Here is a 23,552-nt window from a genome sequence, read left to right as displayed (position 1 = left end):
ACTATCTTCAAAGACCATTTGGGAGTGATCATTCCATCTTCTGCTTACGGCATTTGAAAACACAAGAGTATAAATCTTGTGTGCTGTAGAATCAGAGGGTATTTCACATTTCAGTTCAAAGAAAAATCAGAGAATCAAATAATATTCTCTCACTGTAGGAAATAATTCCATATTCTTAAATCTGAAATAACTCTTCTAAATAATAAAAAAAGGCATTCATGAAGACATGACATTATTACATAAAAAGACATGCAGATCCTGAAATGGGATTAAGCTACTTTATCCTACTTAAAATTATGCTGGAGAAAGACAAATATTTACTGCCAAGTGACACAAAATACTGAACAGAAAACTAACCAAAATGATTGACTAAAAACATTGAGTCAGCCAAATAAACTTTAAAGGAATAATCTTTTGGTAAAACCAAACAGGAAATCTAGTATTTCACTGAGTACGGATGCATGTACATTGGACTGAAGTGATTTAATAAAAACAGTCACTACAAACAAATGCAGAAGCCAAAATGCTGGTATTATAAGCAATTTTTTAAATCACTTTGGATTTAGAAGACAGGTTCCTCTCTACCGTGACCCAAATAAATCTTAATTTACTTGAGCTACCAGAACATGGCAAGTTTCTCTCTCCAACAGGCACATCTCATTAATACAGACTAAACAGATGCCTATTTAATGGCATCCAAACTTCAGCTTGCTGACCCTTCATGAAGCTTGAGAGTATATAATATACATTTCATAGGACTGCAAATAAGGAAGGCTGAGTCCATTTTTGGTCTTCAGGATAAATCTGACAGGGTCTTCTACATAAAACTGTCATATAATGTTCTTTTTAACTCAAGACGTATTATATGTTAACAGCCCTGATAAATTCTTATCTATAATGCTAACCTATTCAAAATTCTTACTAGCAAATAAACTGTAACTGCAATGCCTTGTAAATTGTGCAAATAATATATCAGATTACGGAAAACCATTACAATTAGAGGTAAATGAAACACTGTCATTTCACTTTAAAGTTGGCAATTTGTACAATTCGATGTGCCTCAAAAGAACAAGAGTAAATGAAACTGTACAACGTCCTGAGGTCAGGGTGATAAATGAAACCACTTCCAAAATAAGCTTTCCTAATTAAGGCTTCTAAACCAGAGCTGGCTTGCATTCAGTTAATATCACTATTACAAGCAATCCAAAATATTCTTGATAAAATATTTTTAGTATCAGCTCCAGTATATTAAACCCAGTTGAAGGTCATTATGAAAATTAAAAAGAAAATAGAGTTCAGACACAGGAAAGGTAACAAAATCATCCCTATAACTATAAACTATACAAAAAGTTTTGCGAACTCGGTACTTAAATCAGGTCAAGAGTGTTTATGACTATCATCTTAATGTATTATTATCTGATCACTAAAAAAGAAACAATGTATCCATCAGTTTTTGGATTACATTTACTGAACTCTACTTATTTGTCCTCCCAGGCACACCTGGACTACTAAAAGCAGGGTGAGTGGTTTTTAGTTAAAAGACATAAACATTGTATACATGTATTAATCAAGTTTACATCATCCCAGCCTCCCTATATTAACGTTTAATTTTGCTTAATTCAGCAGACAGCACTTTTTATTATACTTGTATTTGTTCACTGCACTTAAAGTTAATTTGCACAGCAAAACTTTTTCATTTGTTAGGTCAATTAATGGGCCACTAAATGAAAATTCAGCACTGCAAACTAAAGTAGAGGTAAATCTAACCTATGCTCTGAAATGTAAATATTTCATATAGTCTTTTTAAACAGTCAACTGTTTAAACTCTTCATTCTGTGTTGGTGTAAGAACTTATTTTGTTTATTTAATTTTGGCATATTCTTTGGTATGTCACTTCATCACAGAAAAAAAACCCAATGCTAAGGAATCTTTTACATTCTGTTACATTCTTATCATTTCTATTACCATACACAATCTTGAAATGGAAGAAATTAAAGTAAACCATAAAATGATACAATATACAAACACACATTTGAACCACAGTCACACTGTTAAGAACTGAACAGACTGCATAGAATTCTAAAAGAACAGTAAGGTTTATGGGAACACAAAAAAGTTAAATGCCTAAAAGCACTAGGAACGGCAGTGTGCAAGGTGACAGGGGCCACAAGCTTTTCAAGGGCATGGAATGCATTTCTATGCAAAACAGAGCAGACAAACAGGACTTCCCTTAAAAAGTACACAGACTTACACACAAAAATAAAAAAACCCTCTGTATTTTGAATAATTTTCTGAACCCTGTGAAATATTCTTGTTTACAACACCTAACCTTAGGTGCTTTGCCAAAAGAGAAGTGTTTTGGGTTTGGTTTGGTTTGGTTTTTCTTCCCCCCAAGAACAGCAAAGGTAAAAATGCAAAAAATATAGGGTCAAACCAGAACAACAATACTTATGACCTACCATTATAAGAAATAGCTAGATATTTTCCAAGACAAGACATGATTTCACTCACAATTGAGCTGCTGACTGCTAGAGCAATTTCATTACTTCAGAAGGCATTACAAATGCTTCCACCCTTCATCCCTCGTAATAAAATCTGTTTAAACACTTTTGAAATAATGCAAATATTTATTCTCTTTGATAAGAAGTAATCATCAGTTTGAAGGCAAAGTCCACAATGACAAAGAAACAACCCTACCCTTCTCATTGGGACCTTTTGCAAACCTGGAATGTAAGTACTGAGAGACGCTCAGTGTTACCAGTATGTGCCAGGAATATCCAACATTCACTGCCCTAATTATTTAAGATAACAGTACTCAACTTTCAGGCAGGTATTCCAATCACAAAGCAATTCTGGAAAGCATGGCACTGAATAAACACTGCACATTTAAAGTTGCAGGATAGAAAACTCAAAAGGGTTTGCAAGAGATTAGTACAAAACCCTTATATTATCTCAGGCATTTAGTACATGAAACACAGGAAAAAATAGAGTTTCAAATGAAACATTACAATTTTTTGTGAGGACTGAATGCTGATACATACCTAAGATGATACTTTTTCACAGCACTGCATGCAGACTGTCAGTCACTACCCATTCATGATGAAGCCTGAAGCATTTATAAACATTCAAAAGTGAAGCACAGTCATTAAAAAAGGACCACCCTTACCCTCTCCCCATTTGCTGAGAAAATCATTAACACCTTCACTCCTCTCTTTCTGCATATGGGGGGGGGGGGGAGGGAGAGAGAGGGGGGGAGAGAAAGAGAGAGAGGGAGGGGGGGGAGAGAGAGAGAGAGAGGGAGGGGGGGGGAGAGAGAGAGAGAGGGAGAGGGGGGGAGAGAGAGAGAGAGGGAGGGGGGGGAGAGAGAGAGAGAGAGAGAGAGGGGGGGAGAGAGAGGGAGGGGGGAGAGAGAGAGAGGGGGAGGGGGGAGAGAGAGAGGGGGGGGAGAGAGAGAGGGGGAGGGGGGGAGAGAGAGAGGGAGAGGGGGGGAGAGAGAGAGGGAGAGGGGGGGAGAGAGAGAGAGAGAGGGGGGGAGAGAGAGAGAGGGAGAGGGGGGGAGAGAGAGAGAGGGAGAGGGGGGGAGAGAGAGAGAGGGAGAGGGGGGGAGAGAGAGAGAGGGAGAGGGGGGGAGAGAGAAAGAGGGAGAGGGGGGGAGAGAGAAAGAGGGAGAGGGGGGGAGAGAGAAAGAGGGAGAGGGGGGGAGGGAGAAAGAGGGAGAGGGGGGGAGGGAGAAAGAGGGAGAGGGGGGGAGGGAGAAAGAGGGAGAGGGAGGGAGAAAGAGGGAGAGGGGGGGAGAAAGAGGGAGGGGGGGGAGAAAGAGGGAGAGGGGGGGAGAAAGAGGGAGAGGGGGGGAGAAAGAGGGAGAGGGGGGGAGAAAGAGGGAGAGGGGGGGAGAAAGAGGGAGAGGGGGGGAGAAAGAGGGAGAGGGGGGGAGAAAGAGGGAGAGGGGGAAGGGAGAAAGAGGGAGAGGGGGAAGGGAGAAAGAGGGAGAGGGGGAAGGGAGAAAGAGGGAGAGGGGGAAGGGAGAAAGAGGGAGAGGGGGAAGGGAGAAAGAGGGAGAGGGGGAAGGGAGAAAGAGGGAGAGGGGGAAGGGAGAAAGAGGGAGAGGGGGAAGGGAGAAAGAGGGAGAGGGGGAAGGGAGAAAGAGGGAGAGGGGGAAGGGAGAAAGAGGGAGAGGGGGAAGGGAGAAAGAGGGAGAGGGGGAAGGGAGAAAGAGGGAGAGGGGGAAGGGAGAAAGAGGGAGAGGGGGAAGGGAGAAAGAGGGAGAGGGGGAAGGGAGAAAGAGGGAGAGGGGGAAGGGAGAAAGAGGGAGAGGGGGAAGGGAGAAAGAGGGAGAGGGGGAAGGGAGAAAGAGGGAGAGGGGGAAGGGAGAAAGAGGGAGAGGGGGAAGGGAGAAAGAGGGAGAGGGGGAAGGGAGAAAGAGGGAGAGGGGGAAGGGAGAAAGAGGGAGAGGGGGAAGGGAGAAAGAGGGAGAGGGGGAAGGGAGAAAGAGGGAGAGGGGGAAGGGAGAAAGAGGGAGAGGGGGAAGGGAGAAAGAGGGAGAGGGGGAAGGGAGAAAGAGGGAGAGGGGGAAGGGAGAAAGAGGGAGAGGGGGAAGGGAGAAAGAGGGAGAGGGGGAAGGGAGAAAGAGGGAGAGGGGGAAGGGAGAAAGAGGGAGAGGGGGAAGGGAGAAAGAGGGAGAGGGGGAAGGGAGAAAGAGGGAGAGGGGGAAGGGAGAAAGAGGGAGAGGGGGAAGGGAGAAAGAGGGAGAGGGGGAAGGGAGAAAGAGGGAGAGGGGGAAGGGAGAAAGAGGGAGAGGGGGAAGGGAGAAAGAGGGAGAGGGGGAAGGGAGAAAGAGGGAGAGGGGGAAGGGAGAAAGAGGGAGAGGGGGAAGAGAGAAAAGGAGAGGGGGAAGAGAGAAAAGGAGAGGGGGAAGAGAGAAAAGGAGAGGGGGAAGAGAGAAAAGGAGAGGGGGAAGAGAGAAAAGGAGAGGGGGAAGAGAGAAAAGGAGAGGGGGAAGAGAGAAAAGGAGAGGGGGAAGAGAGAAAAGGAGAGGGGGAAGAGAGAAAAGGAGAGGGGGAAGAGAGAAAAGGAGAGGGGGAAGAGAGAAAAGGAGAGGGGGAAGAGAGAAAAGGAGAGGGGGAAGAGAGAAAAGGAGAGGGGGAAGAGAGAAAAGGAGAGGGGGAAGAGAGAAAAGGAGAGAGGAAGAGAGAGAGAAAGATCAGAGCAGGATACCACCTACCTCATTGCCATCATTTCCTCCCAACAGGTCATCCACACATAGAAAAAAGGACTAAAATTGGTCTCTAAATCAGTTTCAGTGCTTCAGACTGGCTTAACAGAACCAAGCCATAATTAGCTCATTTTATGTAACTGATGTGAGTTTACTAACGTTTCATGTTAGTTGATTTTACACTGACATGAAAACCAGTCACTCCTGGAGATGCTCTAGCATGACCACATCCACTTAGCGCCATCAGTCTTTCACATGGTTCAATATAAAGGTAATCAATTTAAATACCAAATATCAAGGAACTATAATTACGACACTATATCCCAGATAATTCCTAAAAACAGGAAACTGATGTTTTAACAGAGATGCATTATTTTAATTAGCTCTCAACATTAGTCCTTGGCCACACAACTACTGTGGCTGAGATGACAGCGGCTTTGCATAATTACATCTGCAGACAGTCACCTTCTGGGTTTCCTCCCATCTAGAACAAGTTAATCGTCTTGTTATATAAAGCCCAATTAAATATAGTCTTTCAAGAAAATATCCCTCCTCAGGTTAATTACTCGAAGCAAAGCAGAAACAGTTATTGCAAGCACGATTTTAATGGAAGTTCTTCTGAAATTGGAGCACTTTTGGGATGGGTGGATTAAATCTGCAAATTTCTCCTCAGAGGTATGAATTAAAAATATCTGCAGTTTTATTATATATTTAATTTATATAAAGAGCCTTGATTCCTACTTCAAAGTAACTAAATTATCAGGAATAATTATGCTTTATTTTAAAACTGCCTTCAAAACAGTGCCTGTCACAAAATGACTTCTGGTCTGACTGCTTCAACTAATTTAAAATTTTTCTGTAAAAATCTTCCACACAAACTGAGCAGAAAACTCACTGTAACTGCTCTTGGTAACTGAATTTTGTCTCAATGATATGCTGTGTTAAAACAAATACCTAACATGTTATGCTAATTTAGGTAGGTCACACTGTTTCTATTAGATTTGGCTTAAAGCTCTTCCTAATAAACCTAGTTGCAAGAGAAGTGTTTGCTTTATTTTGTCTAAAAAGTCATTCATTTAAAATTATACATTAGGCAACCCATGGTCTTCAAGAGACTCAACACATTCTCTGCCAGTTTTATCAAAGCACAGAAGATGTATTTTATATTAATTTTGCTATGCTGCAGATACACAGAGAAGCCTTTGTGAAAATGCCATCATTTACAACCACACGACTGAAATTCTTTCCATATTTGGAGGAGAAGGGGGCTGAAGAGAAGTGTTATTTATCATGAAGCTGCTACGACTTTTGTCATTGAAATTCTCTTTGCAGCTCTCGTGATCTTTGCTGTTATCTCTATTTTTATTATGGCTGTGCTCAAAAAAGCAATAAGCAAGGTGCGACACAAAATTGGAAGCAGTCTTTTATAGCCTAAGCATATATTAGCTATGTTTACATACAGTATTCACTTTAAAATAAAAGTGCTTTGGCTGAAATAAAATGCAATGCAAACAATAAAAGGCAAAAGTACCATACTTTTTTATTAAGGGCTATAACTTTCAAAATAAAGTGAAATAAAAATTTGTAAAACTGCAAGCCTTCTGTTTCCTTTCCAGTTCACCAAACATACATGAGAAATTAAACTTTTACCTAAACTTTTCTTTTACTCATCATCACAGGATCAAAAACTTTTAAGTTTGGAAATACTCCCAATACTCTTTATTTACTTTAAAAATGAGATGTGAAAACACATGCAAAGAAGTGGTTCTAGGAGTAAGTGCTATGCAAGTACCTCCATTAAAACTTACTCACTAGATCTCATCTTCTGTGACACTCCATCTTAACATTTGTTTTTAATTACATTTAATTGCAGGTGCTCACAAAGTTTAAAAACGAACACTGACCCCTGCTTACTAAAAAATATTTTAAGCTGGAATCATAATATTAATTAGTCACCAGTAACTTATTTTTGCTTTGAAATAATATTTACATAATGTTCCATCAGCAAACACGTCCCAGACAGTACTTCCTAGGGGTACATTAAAACCAAAAACAAGCACATACACGGTTTAGAGCAACATCAGAAAGCAGCTGTTGTATTTCAGCTGCACGGTGCTGACAAACTTCCACTGTTCTACTTTATACAAATGCAACAGTAGTGACTCGGGTAACCTTGCAGCAGTTCCCACATTGTTCATTCCCACATTGTTCATTCCCACAAACTACATGGCGCAGAAGGGGATTCATTTCATCCTGCAGAGCTGCATGTAATTGCTGAAATCCCAGTGTCCATCCTTGTGAATACTTTTCAGAATTGGCCATAAATGCCTTCTCCACATCGAGCTACCATTAAAATAAATTCTTAAAGACCCTGGCTGCAAGGAGGTTTTTTACCTATAGAAAGTTTTAATCAACGCATCTGCTAAGTAATGTTTTTTTAGCTTGCCCTCTGCAATTATTTTGGATATTCAAGCAACCGCTTCTCTTCCCAGATTCTCCCAGTTCTCCCTATCACAACTTCAGCATCCTGACGACTCACCCTTTTATTTCCTAGCCCCTTTTCAAAGGATCCTTGTGATTCCCCAATACTTCAGCTACTGCTTCTGTCCCTGACACCCTCCAAATTTAGGAACAGTCTATAACATGAAATCTTCTCATCATATTCAGGCATTCGCAAAACAGAAATTTTTTTATACAAGACTAAGAAATCCTGGCAATTCCCAATGGAAGTATTTCTTCTCAACCTGTCCGAAGTCTTATTTTGGCTTTGTGAAAAATGCTAAGTTTCATATCTTTACCATTCTTCAGAAATCAGAACTGTCTCATTAACAAGAAGTACACAACTTTTTACATGCCAATTTTAAATTCTAAAAGGGAATGGTTGATAAATATACTACCAAAAATTCCCGTGAAACTGGACCACCTCTTACCCACAGCATTTAGATTCAACAAGCTCAAGATCGCAAACTTAGTTCATGGTTACTCTATTATACTTAAACGGTTTTCTCACTTAAGAAAGGAGGAAGGGGAGACAGATCAGACTTTAGACTCCTGATGAAAAAGGAAATATTAAGCATAAAATGAGACACAATTTTCAAATTTCCAAAGGCCTACTATACTAATAAATTAAGAGATGGGAACCTTATGGTATGGGACCTGTGTTGCTGACGTCCTTTAAAGAGAATAGAACAAGATTACACATAAAATGCCTGTGACGATTTGTGGACCTGTTTTCCAGTTTTGGTATGTCATCTAAAATGGGATAGACCCAGGGAAGTATCAATATGCTAAACAGCTTTTCTGCATAGATAAATACTTGGAAGCTATGTGAAGCTGTGCGAACAGCTTTCATAAGGTTTAAGCTTTCAGCACAGAAAAAGTAATTTTGTAAGAAGCTCAAATTAAAATTAGAATGGCTCTGCAAGTATTTAAAGACACCAAAAAACCTCCAATGGATTTCTCTAGACCAAAAAACCATTTCCCCTCACGCATGATGTCTTTGGTACTATAAAGAAATTAAAGCTGGAATACCAGAGATTATGTGAGACTACTACCCTCTAAGACCAATATACGATACTTGAAATTCTGCTTTATTCCTGATTTAACATCCTATAATGTCAAAGTCATTCCCAGTTTACTTGTGCTCCAACAGATTAATTTTGCCATCTAAGATACAGAAAAGCACTGCAATTCCATTACAGAAGCTTCCAGGTGCTTGTTCATCCTTCACATACATCGCAAACTTCACATCATAAATGATGTGTTATTCTAGAAGATTTTCCCTTCTGCATTGCAGGCTAAAAAGAGCATAATAAGGATCTAGAAGACTGCAGATGATGTCCTGTGGTTTTTAATTCAAAATGTCAGAACATAAGTATACTGCCAGCTTCACTGGATTTCTTTAAAAAAATAAAGATCATCAAAAGCGCAGAAACCCGAACACCAGACCTACCTAGATTCACTTTTACAATTCACCTTATTTCAAAATGCTTGTGCTTGAAAGATTTTTAAAGACTTTTTTAAAAATAATTTAATTATCCAAAATATGCTATTAGTTCTCTAAACATACTCAAGGAAATTTAAAGGCGCTTCAATAGTCTTAACTTAGAATTGTTTAAATTATGAAAAAGTAACCCGCTTTAGAAGCGGCTATTTGTAATAAAATTTCCTCACGATGGCAGCATAAACCATTCCGATGAAGTGCTAAATGACAATACACTTTCCTAGTCATACAAAACAGTGAGAACTCAACTGCTCTGGAAATAGTGTTCACTACTTTTATTTTCCCTCTCTTCACATTGCCATTTCTACACTACTTTATGGTCGTCTTCTTTAGACCCCAGAATTCCATAGTATTATTTTTACTTCACACAGATAATTTACCAAGAAAGAAGAGGTACCACCCTACAGAGTATTTTGACAAGTGATATATAATGTTATGCATCTACACCATACACTCCATTAGATTTTGTATCATTTATATATTCTATTTTGAAAAGTTTGACAGCTGCACAGTCTCAGTGTTTTCATGAATCACTAAGCTGAAGCTTCAATCAAGATCTATTAAGTTCTTCTGAAGAACAATCTTCCATCAAGTTCTGTTTGCTTTTAATGTTTCTGCATTACAAAGAAGACAGTATCATAACTTCAAAGACCCCATTATTTTCTTGGAAGTAACAGTAATTTCAAAACCAGCCAGAAGGATTCTGAAAATCTGGCATTTTATCTTACTGACCTTCCACAGTACAGAAATTTACAAAGAGTTATAGCCCATTGTATACTTTTATAAGGTATAAAAATCATTGAGTTCAAAATCGGCAGAGATTTCAGCTTATAGATTATATCAATTAAGCCTGTCTTGATTAAGAATAGGCTTGGGATTAAAAAGAACACCATGCTTGGAAAGACTTTGTTTAAAGGCTATTACTAGTGCAATTCACTCTTTTCAGACTACACTGCAAGCCAGGCATTGCTGAGGCTACTACTTCCAAAAGCTCATCACCTCACACTTCAAAAGGTCAACGTCCCCCTCTGATCAGCCACTGCAACTGTACATGTAGTTGTTCCTTAACCCAGTTCTATCAAAATAATCTCAGTTTTCAAAAACTGTGCAGTAGTGTATAAAGTAACCCAGACCACTGAGACCAGGTTAGGAAAAGACAATACACACAGTTACGCTGGCTGATTGAAGGGGACAGTAAACTCCTGGAGGAGAAAAGACAGACAAGTAAGAATGAGTGACCACCTCAATCTCCTGCTCAGCTGCAAGTTTCATACCTGTCTACAGCCTTTAAATGTGCACTTGTCTCTCTCTTAGAACACATACACAGACTTTAAACATCAGCAGTGCATGCTTATTTCATCTTCATATTAATGACTAGCCATGCTTAAGTATACCTAAAAACCCTACCAATTTGTAGTTTTACACCATCTCTGATAAACTGCCAACTGCTTAAAGGAAGCAATCTTGAGACTCCATCAAACTGAAGATAAAGTGCCACTCACCCTATTTCTAGATGTTAATAAAGACTGAAGGAACAAACATTCAGAAGGAAAGGAAAAACACAAAAAAAAAAGTCTGTTTATCAGTCTGTTTTAGATAAAGTGGAAGCCAGAAGAAACACAAATGAAAATTTCTAACCCATGAAATGCAGAATGAATATTTTCATTCTAGAAGTTTAACTCGCAGTACATGTTGCAATACCACAGCCTGTATGACTTGGCAGTTCACATGACTTGGTGTTTCTGGACAGAGCAAACATGCTTGCACACAGATATAACAGCTAAAAGCTGCAGTGAAGGTTCTTTTGGCTGTAGTTAAGCTTTTCCTTAACTACCTTTTTTTCATGTCTTGGCAGTTTTACCTCCACTATGGTAAGGAGGGTGGCTAACAATTTTTTTCCAATCAGACTCGGATTGCACTGACTGAAAAGACAGACCATATCTTAATTTGAGGGTTTACAATAAGGAGATTAAAAAAAAAAAAAAAAAACAACAGTAGCACCTCTGTGTTTAAGCAATATACTCACTGCATAGCAAAGAAATATTTACCACATCTAAGAAAACGTAGCTTTATAATGAAAGCCCATGACCCGAACATTCATGGTTTCTAACAGAATTATTATTCCTCCAGAAACCTACTATTTTCTTCTCCATACACCCTTACAGTACACCTATTTTGGCCAAGACAGAGGCAGAGCTTTACCACATTTCCTCTGCTAACAGGATTTTTTAAATGAGCAGGAAAGACTGGGAACACCTGGAGCTTCAGAAGAGGATTGCCTCGTTACCAGTAGCAATAAACAGAACAGATCAAGCTGAGGAAAAAGCCAAGTTCTCCGTCTAAAAGAAAAGTTACTAGGTTTAAAAATCATAGCCTAAAATCAAGGCTCTGCTGCCGGTACATCCATTTGCATGTATTATTATATAACAACAACAATGCAATAATAGGGGTCCTATATGAATTTACAGCTTTTTGTTTCTTTAAGTAATGTTAGCTTAATTCAAGAAACATGATGAGGTCAATTGAGTTATGTGAAAGAACTACCCAGCTGTAATTAGAAACTGCAATTTCTACCATTTTCAGCAAGGCACTTTTTCAAGCATACAATGAAATACTCATGGCCATATTGTGACAGAAAAGCTTACAATCAACCCAAAAGAAGCAAGAGGAATTGCATGACAGCCTGTCAATTTAAAAAATTAAACAATTATTTATTACTTATTATTTATTATATTGTATTATTTATTATTATATTATTTATTATAATCCAGGTTCAGAAAACATCAAACAGGTGCATGTAAAAAGGAGGACCTTCTGTATCTGGGGAAGAGACCAGGGCACATCAAGTACTGTGTCATTTGCAACAAGCTAGGGCTTTTGTACTTTGTAAAACATAGCAAACGTAGTAAAACATAGTAAAACATAGCACAAGGCTGAGAAACTTGAGAAACTTGAGCTAAAGCAAGCCAAGCTAGTGACTGAACCAGGCTGACTGAAGATAGAACACTACAAGACATCTGATAGCCCAAGCACATCATCACGCAGACATGACTATGCTGCTTTTGGCTGAAAACTAACGTCGCTGACTTGCACTGTGCTACACACACGGGTATATGAGCTGGGCCTCGTGTTCAATGCAGTGTACAGTGTAGACATGCATTAACATGCAGCTTATCCAACCCTTTATTTTGTAGGATGTAGGACTGCTCTATTTAAAAACAAACAAACCAACCAGTAATACAAATACCAGAGAAGGGAAAGTTGCCTTCGTCAAACAACAGTAATGGCAGGAGACCAACAGATACCAGATTGCCATGAGTTAATGTAAGTCAGAACTTAAAACAAAGTTCCCCAAATTTCTTTATTTCTACACACAATGTGGTAGGTACAGGAAAAAAGAAAAAACCCAAACAAACATAAAAAAACAGATGCAGATTAATCAGTCCATGAGATAATTTAACTGAAGTGTTGAAAGTAATAACCACATGAAAGAGTCAATACCTGCTTGCAGACACCAGCCTATTTTCTGTAAAAATTAGAAATTATATTTTTATACATTTATATTTATATATTAGCAAATATATTTACTAGTATTTCATAACACTGTGCATGCAAAGAATTCATGGCTGTTTGTAAGTATCAATAAATATTCGGGATTCTACTATATCTCTGAAGCCATAAAGCTTCTCCAATTGTGCCAACACCTACTTGTGAACTTCAAAAGTTCTGAATCAAAAGTATTTAAAAGAAGTCTTTGATCTGCAGCATACTAGAAGATAATCTGTTATGAGTTTATCATGCTAAGCTACTATGTAAGCTGAGATTTAACTCCACTTTTTTTCCCCTTTTTTCTTAAATTGTCCTTTAAATAGGCAGTGAGAGCTAACAAGCATTACTGTAGAGCAGAGGTCAGAAAGTTCTTAAAACTTCAAGCCACATTTTAATTTGCTAAAAGAAATAGTTTTCCCATGTCATGAAAGTATTGTATTATGTAATACTTAAAAACTGCTTAGATTCTGAAAACAATTCCTTTACATTCACAACAGTCTACTTCAACACATGGGGTTTTGTTCCACTACTTCAGACTTCCCACAAAGCTCTAAGTGGGCAATGCATGTTTCTTGGATTAAGAGTTCAACATCTGCCCAGTTGGATGTCTCAGGCAATGTCTTCCTCAGCTAGGAAATAACTTTTGTTGTTGTTGTGTTGTTTAATCAACATACATGAGGTTATCTAGTAAAAATTCACCAAGCACTAACCATCTTCCCTCTGTGGTCTCTAGTCCAGCAAAGGAATCTGACCTGAATTACTGCCTCCATCTATCTGGTTCCAGCAACAGTACTGGACTCTCCCTCCTCCCCTCCAACCAGGTGAACAACAAGGGCATCAGAAGTTGAATATTTTCTTCTTGCTGGCAAAGTAGGGCGTCAACTATCATACACAATTTCATTAAGAATATACCTCCTTCTGATATGATCCTAAGTCCAGAATGTCAGGAATCGCAGCTTCTTCTGCAATTATTAGATTATCCCAAAAGTATAAAACCCATTTCATTGCAGTTCAACCCATACAGCCAGGATGCCCGATATGTTGAGAGAAGGATGTTAAAAGCTTCAAATGATCAAACTAAATCTAGAGAAAGGAAGAAATCCCTGCTTCATCCATAAAAGGACAACTAGCGATACCCAAAATCTTGCTCCAAACTAATCTGAGGAAGACTTTGGTGTATCAGCCTTACCCTTTCCCAGTGAAGACCAAAAGAGACATAGAAAAGCCTAGACTGGAAGGGGTTTCAGGCAATTATCTGGTCCAACCTTCTGCTGAAAGCAAGGCCTTAGATTAGATGTTCCAGAGTCATCCAAACTGAATCTTGAATACTTTCAGCAAGGGAGATTCTACTGCTCCTCTAGGCAACCTACTCAAACATTTAATTGTTCTCACAGTGAAGAATCACCTTTCCTGGCTGATCAGGGATGATGGTGTAAGCTTGCAAATGCTATACATGAATGGTAGAGAGTAGTGCTTATACAGCCCCTTCAAGCCCCAAAGCACCTAAGCACAATCCTTAACATGCACAGGTTTTTTCTTATGTGTGCATTTGCCAAAAGTAGGGGGAAAGAGGATAGATTTGCTAAGGTCTTAGCTATACTAGAAAAAAATACTATGTTAAATGAAACATTAATATAGTTTTAACCAATCCAACATAAGTACCGGATTTGGCCTTAGAACAGCTGACAAGGACAATCACACTAGCATATATTTGGCTAAGAGGCACTCACTCATTAGCACTTCAGCAATAGGAGTAATGCATAGTGGCATTAGTCAGGGAGATACACATTTCCAATATTTTGGGCCAGACTTGCCTTTAATCCAAGTGAAAGGTTTTGGCAGGCAGTAAAGAGCTGCCATTTTTAAACAGAGGTGATATTGAGTGTATTCATTAAGACCTCAGCTCCTGCAATCATGCAATGACTTAAGAATGCCTGCTTTCATCTTATGAAGATGTTCCTAATATTCATAGTTTAAGAGAGAGAAAAATAGGCCCTGAAGAGGCTCAGAAAACAGACATATATATGTGGGTATAAAGAGTAGGAGGCCAGTAAATCTAGAAATCGTTAAGCAATTTTACATGAGAAGTACAGATTCCAGGCATTCTACTGTTCTCCACATACAAATTATAATAAGGTCCACAAATATGCTATTTTTAAATTCCTCTTTTTTGCATTTTACTCAGAAGATTTTCATAACTCCTAAACCCTAACCATTTCCTCGTTGTGTTCTTTTACCCTACCCTCCCAACAAAAATTCAGAATTTGACCTTGTAGAGACTGTGGCTCCAATTGAATTTAAGTAAAATAAGAACAAGTTAAATTCTTTGGCTTCACTGTTTCTCAACTGGCCCATCTATCCCCCATTTCCATTGCTCTAACTTATCTATATTCTCATTAAAATATGCAAGCCATCTAAACCGTAGACATAAACGGTAAAGAAACTTCCATTCAAGCTCTTTATAGCTTATAAACAGATACTTAACAGCACATCCATAAAAAGATCTGACCCAGTTGCTGCCATACAAAAAGTTTCATGCAACTAGTATGAAGAAGCAAAGGCTGTTTGGTGCTTTTCTCACAAAGCTGTCGCAGTCCTTCACAATGAAGATCAAAATGCACACATGTAGAACTAACCAGTTGAGCCAAGCACAGCAAAGTCTTGAAGAAGAATTAGAGCAGGACAACCATAGATGCCTGCACCAGCATTTCTAACTTAAGAGTAACTCAGCTTCAACTTTTGCTATAGCATCACTGACATTAATAGAGCTCTTCAGTAACAGTGGTTAGCTTAGAAAAACAAATCAAAACCAAGAAAAACAAAAAAAACACCCAAACCCAATGAACTAAAGCGGTTTTTTGAAAGCTTAAATATTTACTTACAAATATTTTAGCTCATACACAGAAAGGCATGATAAGGAACGAAGATTTCACAAACATCTGTCTCACAGAGCTCTCTACTATTCTTCCAAGACACACAAAAAAAATTCTATATGCCAAGCATTCATATTCTATGTCAAATTTCTAAAGTTCTGTACTTTTACTACATTATATAAACAAACAGACAGAATAGTTGAACACTCTGTGCACTAGTGTAATAAGATGCTAAAATTCAACCTTGCCTTTAAGGCTGCTGATTTACTATACTTTCTTAGAGCTACTCTTCACAACATAGAACTAAAAAGGAAACCAATGCAAAAGCTGACCAAACCCCATGCTTAATAAACCTTCCAAATTTACTGCAAAAGACAGTTTTAAACAACACTAGACTGGATGGCAGAGTTGCCATTTGGAGGGCTCTTGGCAGGCTGAGAAATACGCTGACAGAAACCTCATGGTGTTCACAGCAAAGGCAGCTGCAGGCTCACGCAGCCAGGACAGAATAAGCCCATACTCTATTGATGCTCATTGCCTACCTGAGAGAGGTATAAACATTGAGATCTTTGAAGATTTATACGGTATTTTTACTTTTAAAATATATTATGTTCCTCTAAAACAGGCTTGGACAAGAATTTTTTTAATTACATTTTATATCAATATTTCAAATGTTGTCCCATTGTCTCAGGAATACTCATGAGCTCTACACATAACCATACACCATTGTATTCTACTAATTCATCAAAAAATTTTCTTGGCTTAAACGTGTTCTTTAAACTATACTTCTAGACATCAACTTTTATACTCTTCCTGACTGCCACTTCTGAAGACAGATTTTTTTCCTAAATTTGATTATCTTGTTTGCTTCTGTTATTTTATTAAATTCTTCCTGAACTACCTTTGTAATACTGAAAATTCTAGCCCCTCATCAAAACAGACACCTAAAATAGTTGTAATCTTGCATTAATTACAGTCTCGTATTTCCAGTGAGGAAGAAATTCAGAGAATAGAGCACGTGACAGGCAGATCTTTAAGAAATCTGTCAGTCCTACAAAAAATTTTTATTTCTGCTTTAGACAGTACTCTCTTATTTAGAAATCCTCAAAAGTGATACACTGAAGCTTAAATATGTAATTAGCTCTCACTGATTACATGCCATAATCACCACCACATTCTACCCATATAGTTTCTTTCTGGAGATAAAGTCACTGTTGTGAACTCTCCCCCTCCCAAACCCACAAAAATAGACACACTTTGTCAAATACAACTCTTAGAGCTTAACAAATATTTTGGTAAAGTTTGTTATTAAAAAAACAAAACACAAAAAAACACACACAAACAAGAAAAAAACACAACAAAAGAAAACACCAAAAACCAACTCACAATTCCTGTGCTCTTCATTGGATCTCATTAAGAAACAGAAGTATGACAACATCCAAGTTTACCACCTCAAGTTAGAAATATGAGTTTGTTTTGCCATCTATGGAAACTTCTTGCAGCTAGTCAATACCACAAATATCAATAAACCCAATAACAGACTTCCTTCTTAGGCCTTTGCAAATAACACCATATTAGCATAAAAAGCAGACAGTAGAAGATTGCAGATTAGCTGCAGTTTTCAACATGACTACATAAACATTTGAAGAACAATAAACAATTCATCTTACTTATTCAAATGAATCATTTCAATTTGCCCACCAGGAGCTATATATGGTCAGGTAATCCTGCTTTCTGGGAGTATAGAAGCATGCCTCCTGTAATTTGGTTTAAGCCACAAATACTTCAAGAACACTCTCCAGCAGCAGAATTCTATTCTCTACCTTGGCAATACATGTCTTCTGTTGAACCGTATGAAAGGCATGCCTTCTTGCAGGAAGGGCTCCCATTGCATATGTCTTTACAATTAAGCTGGTCTTTCTTGAAACTGTGAAGCAACGCATTTTGTTAAATGTCATACCACGGGCATTCCATGAGACAGAATGTACGTGGTGTCCCTGCAGAAACCACATCCTCCCACCACAGCTGTGGATTTGAATGTTCCTTTGTTTTGAAAAAGGATAAAAATATGCAATTTTCTACAAAGTAATTCTCCATGCACCAAAACAATAGCTTTGTACTCTGCAAAGTTGTTGAAAAGAAAATTCACTCAGTTTCCGGATCTCAAACAGTAGCAAGACAAACCAAGCGCCAAACACTAACACGTCTCTGCAGGAAAGTCTATGTACCATTAAAATGTATCAGAACATACGAGTGATCTAGCCTGGGTGTCTGCACATCCTTATATAACACTCAGGCTCTATAAATGGTACTTTAAAGCCTAAACTATGTTAAAAGCATGCATATCTGTATTTAAAACTCCACAAGACATTCCCTGTCTATAAGCATTTGTAAAGTGCCCATTTTTTAAAACAAAAGCTTAATGCTCTTCCAATAAAGCTTGAACATAGATGTCGCTTAGCAAATTTTTAATTTTTTCCTATCTCTGTCAAAAGATTTTTGCCACAGTAACTTCATTTCAAATTCCACGTGAAATCCAAGGTAAGCTTTCACAGGTAAAACTAAGGAAATCAATGCAAAAATTAAAAAGTAAAATAAAATTAATTACTTCAGATGGGAAGTGTATAAACCAAACTCTTTAAGGACAACTGCCAAATCTCAAAGAACATCTAGTCTCCTGGGAGGTCTAAATCTCTAAGATGTGCTCTACTTAATTCTCATCTGCCATGCAGTTCCACAGAATGTGTAATTTTCTGAAGAGCTTAAGTCCAACTAAGATCCCATTGCTACTGAAAGGAACAGTCCCACCTCCTGCCTTCCCAATGCTTCCGCTGCACCAGCACTGCTGCTTGTGCAGCCATGCAGCAAAGTGAAGGGGAAGTTATTCAGCTGAAATCAGTCTCTCATAGGTTGTGTTTTTCAGCTAGATCAAAGAAGTGAGCTGGAGCATCAGGCTGCTAAACACGTGATCCAGGACTGGTCAGGAAAGGGCTGCAAAGGAAAGATACAGTGGGAACATTAGCATCCCTTTCATTGGCAGCTCATTTTTAGATTAACGTAAGCCCCTCATGAGACTTATTAAATAGCCAGGTTGTGTTCTTCTCATCCACAGCAATCAGGATAGGTCTTTACACCTTTTTCTTCTAATGAAAGTGAAGAAGTTGAATTAATTGGCCTCTAACTCAGACGTGCAGTAATCCAAAGCTCACCAAAATCAGCAAGCTTCAGATTAGACCTTTAATGACCTAGAGTGGTGAAAGCACAGAACTTACTCTTCTTGTCCTTTGTTTCTACAGAAATGTTCAGAAATAGGCACATGTTAATTCCTTTGACTCTTTCACTCCCACACACTGGGTATAAGTAGCCCACTGTCTGGTGGCAACAACTACTTCAACCAAGCACATAATAACCCCCTAGTACAAACAGTAACCTAGGAAAGAAATTCCTGCCAAGTTTTAAGAAGCAACAAGAAACTTTTCAGGGCATCATTTAAAACTTCTCAGAATACACAATGCATATGCCTATGATGGGGTGAGGGGAGTGGACTTGGGAAAAGGTAGCAAACAGAAGACAAAAGTACAAAACTACCCAAGGTCAGCTGTTTTCAAAAGTCTTGGTTGTTCTCCCCATATATTTTATGACCTGAAAAAGGTAAACAAAGACACCTATTGAAAATAAGGAAAAAACGGGGAAGAGTTATTTCATAATATAGCTTTCAAAATAGGTACTGCAGTACCCTTAATGCTTTATTCATGGATTTTCTGACTTTAATCACTCTACCTCTTTGTCTTTCTCTTTGGTACTCCTGCTGACAGTATTGTTAGCTGTTTGGAATTTGAAAGCTCACAACAGCTATTGTCACAAATGAGAAGCAAAACTAGGGACTTCGTTGAACAGCTTAATCGTATGCAGGCAGAATACATTTTAGAGCCAAACTGAACACTGAAAAACAGCAAGATATCTAAATCTGTGTTGAGAATCTATTTAGAACCAAAACTTTGATTAGTCACAGAGACTATCTCAACTAAGTAAGAACAACACGGGAAATGTTACAACACAAAAGCAACTATCGACTTTGAAATAATAATATGATTTTTTAAAAAGCCAACCCTACTGTTTTCTTTTATAAATACTTGTTATTCCATCAGTCACAGGCCAGTAGGAAGCTGAAAACACTGCCTAGGGAGGAGAAAGTTCTCCCCTCTGGACCCAAATTGACAAGCAGGTATTAATTTTTGGATCTGTACAGAAAGCATATAAGAAAGAAAAGTTCTTTACCCAGAACAGCTACAGAGGTAAGCAACTTTTCCATTCCTGTACCAAAAGATCTACCATCAGTCAGGTACTGGCTGCATAATAAGTTGGTAGAAAACAGCTGCACAGTAAGTTTCCACAGAAGACATGGTGTGGGATTTACTACTTCTATCTCTAAACATCAATAGCTGAGCTAGTCATTGCACTGCAGTCCACTGCATTTCACAGTGGACAGTAAAGGAATTTGGGGGAACAGTTCATCTGATCTACTTTAGATGTCAGCTTTAAGACAGATGAAGTTGCCCTAGAAATAAATGCCTTTCTTCTGCTACCTATAAATGAACTTGGAAGTTACTTTCTCAGGTGTCATCTATGTTACAGATATAGACAAAAAGTACATCTGTGTATGACTTCTAGCTAACAGCTTCAAGACTGTAACAAATCCACAAGACATGCATGAAAGTACCAAAGGAAAGCTATGGGTGAGCATATCACATCACAGATTCGGCTGAGCTTACTAACTGGCAATCATAATAACTGAGTGCCCGCAAGACCAATGGTGGTTTGACGGAGGGCACAGGTTTCAGTATAGAGACATTTGGCTTTACACACTTATCCTTCTGGTAGCTGCGATCTCATGGTCCTATCAGGAATCACGGCTCCTTGACACCTGGAGCACAATCTCTCTTTCCCTTCTTATTAAGTAAGAAACCCCATACAAATATTAAGAACATGTTTTCAGCATTCTTGGTAAAGACATCTCTAGAAACATCCCACTGCAAAAATGCAGAGCAGTCCGAAAACACCATCCTAGTGAATAAAATTGCATAAGGAATGAAAGATGCTAAAAGGCAGAACCAAAACTACACTTCTACTAAAGTAACGATGAACAATAAAGAAGCATGGTTAAAACTGGTCCTACTTAATTATTCACGAACACTTTGCTTCTTCATGTTAAACAAACTGCAGTACAATTAAAAAGCATTTTAAATTATTATATATATATAAAAATACATATATACCTGTATTTATGAACTGTAGTGTAAAAATATGTCTCAATGTAAAACTTGGTAATGGATAGAACAAAAAAAAAAATTGGGATTAGTCTTCTCAATTTACATTTTTTAATGTAACTATCATCCGGCTTTATATATATGTACATATGTATACTTGTATTTATATATATAAAAAAAATATATTTATGCATATAAGTATTCTGCCAACTCTTCTGTTTATTCTCACATGATACCAAAAAGCTTTATAAGCTGAAATATTAATTACCAAAGTAATTTATTAAATCAATAGCTATTGTTCTTCAGCCAAGGTCAGCATACTGTTGAATACCCTCAAATCACACAGTATTTATTCTGACACACATACACCTATGCAACACTCACTGAACACCTGGAAGGTTCTCTCTCATAAAACTTGCATATATAGTACAAAAAAAATTAAAATTAAATATATATGCATATATGTATCTATTAAGTGCTGTTCAGGAAGTGCTATGGCAGCATATTTTGCAAACAAAATTGCGCCATTGAAAGGGTTTATAAAAATAAGAATACAGAGATACTGAAGAAAATAAGTTATAGATTAGAGCCTTCAGGATCAGATTATGTTAGGAATATCCAAGAACCTAAAGAAGTGGAAACCATTAGAACTAATCTATGCCACATCTGAAAACTCATTTAAATGTTCAAATTGGTATCACAAGAAAGTCTAGCCAAGAAGTATTTATCCATTTTCTAAGGCAGGACTGCAGCTTGTGCTAGGTCAGCAGGGAGTACAATGGCCATGTTTAGCAGGACTCCAGTTTGGAAAGAATTTATAAAAGAAAGGCGTTACACATCATGTAACTGCCAAATAGACATGTGGAGAGTACACTGAATTATAATTTGACTATTTTATTCTATCTGTACACAAAGTCACCTAGAATATTTAAAGGAGCTGGTGCACACTTCAAAGTTAACAAAGAGGGAAGAGAGAGGAGAGGGAAGAGAGAGGAGAGGGAAGAGAGAGGAGAGGGAAGAGAGAGGAGAGGGAAGAGAGAGGAGAGGGAAGAGAGAGGAGAGGGAAGAGAGAGGAGAGGGAAGAGAGAGGAGAGGGAAGAGAGAGGAGAGGGAAGAGAGAGGAGAGGGAAGAGAGAGGAGAGGGAAGAGAGAGGAGAGGGAAGAGAGAGGAGAGGGAAGAGAGAGGAGAGGGAAGAGAGAGGAGAGGGAAGAGAGAGGAGAGGGAAGAGAGAGGAGAGGGAAGAGAGAGGAGAGGGAAGAGAGAGGAGAGGGAAGAGAGAGGAGAGGGAAGAGAGAGGAGAGGGAAGAGAGAGGAGAGGGAAGAGAGAGGAGAGGGAAGAGAGAGGAGAGGGAAGAGAGAGGAGAGGGAAGAGAGAGGAGAGGGAAGAGAGAGGAGAGGGAAGAGAGAGGAGAGGGAAGAGAGAGGAGAGGGAAGAGAGAGGAGAGGGAAGAGAGAGGAGAGGGAAGAGAGAGGAGAGGGAAGAGAGAGGAGAGGGAAGAGAGAGGAGAGGGAAGAGAGAGGAGAGGGAAGAGAGAGGAGAGGGAAGAGAGAGGAGAGGGAAGAGAGAGGAGAGGGAAGAGAGAGGAGAGGGAAGAGAGAGGAGAGGGAAGAGAGAGGAGAGGGAAGAGAGAGGAGAGGGAAGAGAGAGGAGAGGGAAGAGAGAGGAGAGGGAAGAGAGAGGAGAGGGAAGAGAGAGAAAAAAAAAAAAGAAAACCATTTAGCCATGACACTGAAGGAAAAGATGACTAAACATAACTAATATGGGGTGACATTGTTTAAAACATTATTAACTGAAAAATTTGGGGGTGAGAGGCAGAAGAGGAATCTGAAGGTAGTGAAAGGGGGGAAAAAAAATCAATAAATAGAGAATAACGAACATGCTGCCTGATAAATCAATCTTACCCTATATACCTCCCACTTGCACTTTATTTTTCCAACAAGAGATGCATACAAACATATAACAAGCATGAAAAAACCTGCCCAAAGCTTAGTTAAAAACAGAAAAACCCTGGTTTTAAGACAGTTCCCCAAATACCCTTCTGTCCCTTATTCCACTTATTGCAGACCTTTACAAAAATCCAGAACTATAACAGCAAGCACCAGCTTTACTACAATTTCCACACAACCTGAAAGCTGAACTCTTTATCAAAATGTTTGGCTATGTTAAAGTATGGTATTTTCTATATAGACAGAAATTATTTTTCTTTTATAAAAATATCTGTTTTAACATGCAGCACTGACAGCCAAGCTTTCCCAATTTTAATATACTCCATAGCATACATGAGGAAAAGCTAAACTGCAGGAGAAATGCATGCCAAGAATGTAACAACATACAAAAATGAATCTGTAACAAACCCAGGTTGCATGAAAGTGCAACTAGATTAATTTTCAAGACATGTAGCTTTTTCTGGATACTTATTTTAGTGACCCATTATTTAGCATTCCTCATTTTCAATCCATTAAAATTTCACTTATGAATATCCACGACTGTCAGCACACTCAGCTTATTTGAAAGGCTATTGTTAAAAACTTATATAAAAGGAAGAGATAAGAGACAGATATTGTGGGTTTACCTCAGAGAGCAGCAACAGTTTCTGGAAAAAGTCAAGGCATGAAATTTAAAGATGACAGAATAAAGCCTTTAATT

The 23,552-nt window shown here is 38.5% G+C and overlaps 1 protein-coding gene across 9 annotated transcripts in view; it reads right to left on the bottom strand.

Moving 5' to 3' along the window:
• Nucleotides 1–23,552, bottom strand: part of PLEKHA7 (pleckstrin homology domain containing A7) — a 181,299-nt gene that overhangs the window by 132,736 nt on the left and 25,011 nt on the right. The window contains exon 1 of one of the 9 annotated variants that reach the window (XM_075094688.1): nucleotides 3,167–3,192. The exons of 7 other annotated variants lie outside the window; for them this stretch is intronic. In XM_075094688.1, the coding sequence (XP_074950789.1) occupies nucleotides 3,167–3,177 (11 nt within the window). In that variant the 5' untranslated portion in view covers nucleotides 3,178–3,192. One more of the 9 variants, XM_075094690.1, reaches the window with a different exon arrangement.

The sequence above is a fragment of the Phalacrocorax aristotelis genome, chromosome 5 (genome assembly GCF_949628215.1).
Source record: "Phalacrocorax aristotelis chromosome 5, bGulAri2.1, whole genome shotgun sequence".
NCBI classification, from domain to species: Eukaryota; Metazoa; Chordata; class Aves; order Suliformes; family Phalacrocoracidae; genus Phalacrocorax; species Phalacrocorax aristotelis.
The sequence above is the reverse complement of the archived record's forward strand: the minus strand, read 5'-3'. Positions and strand labels throughout refer to the sequence as shown.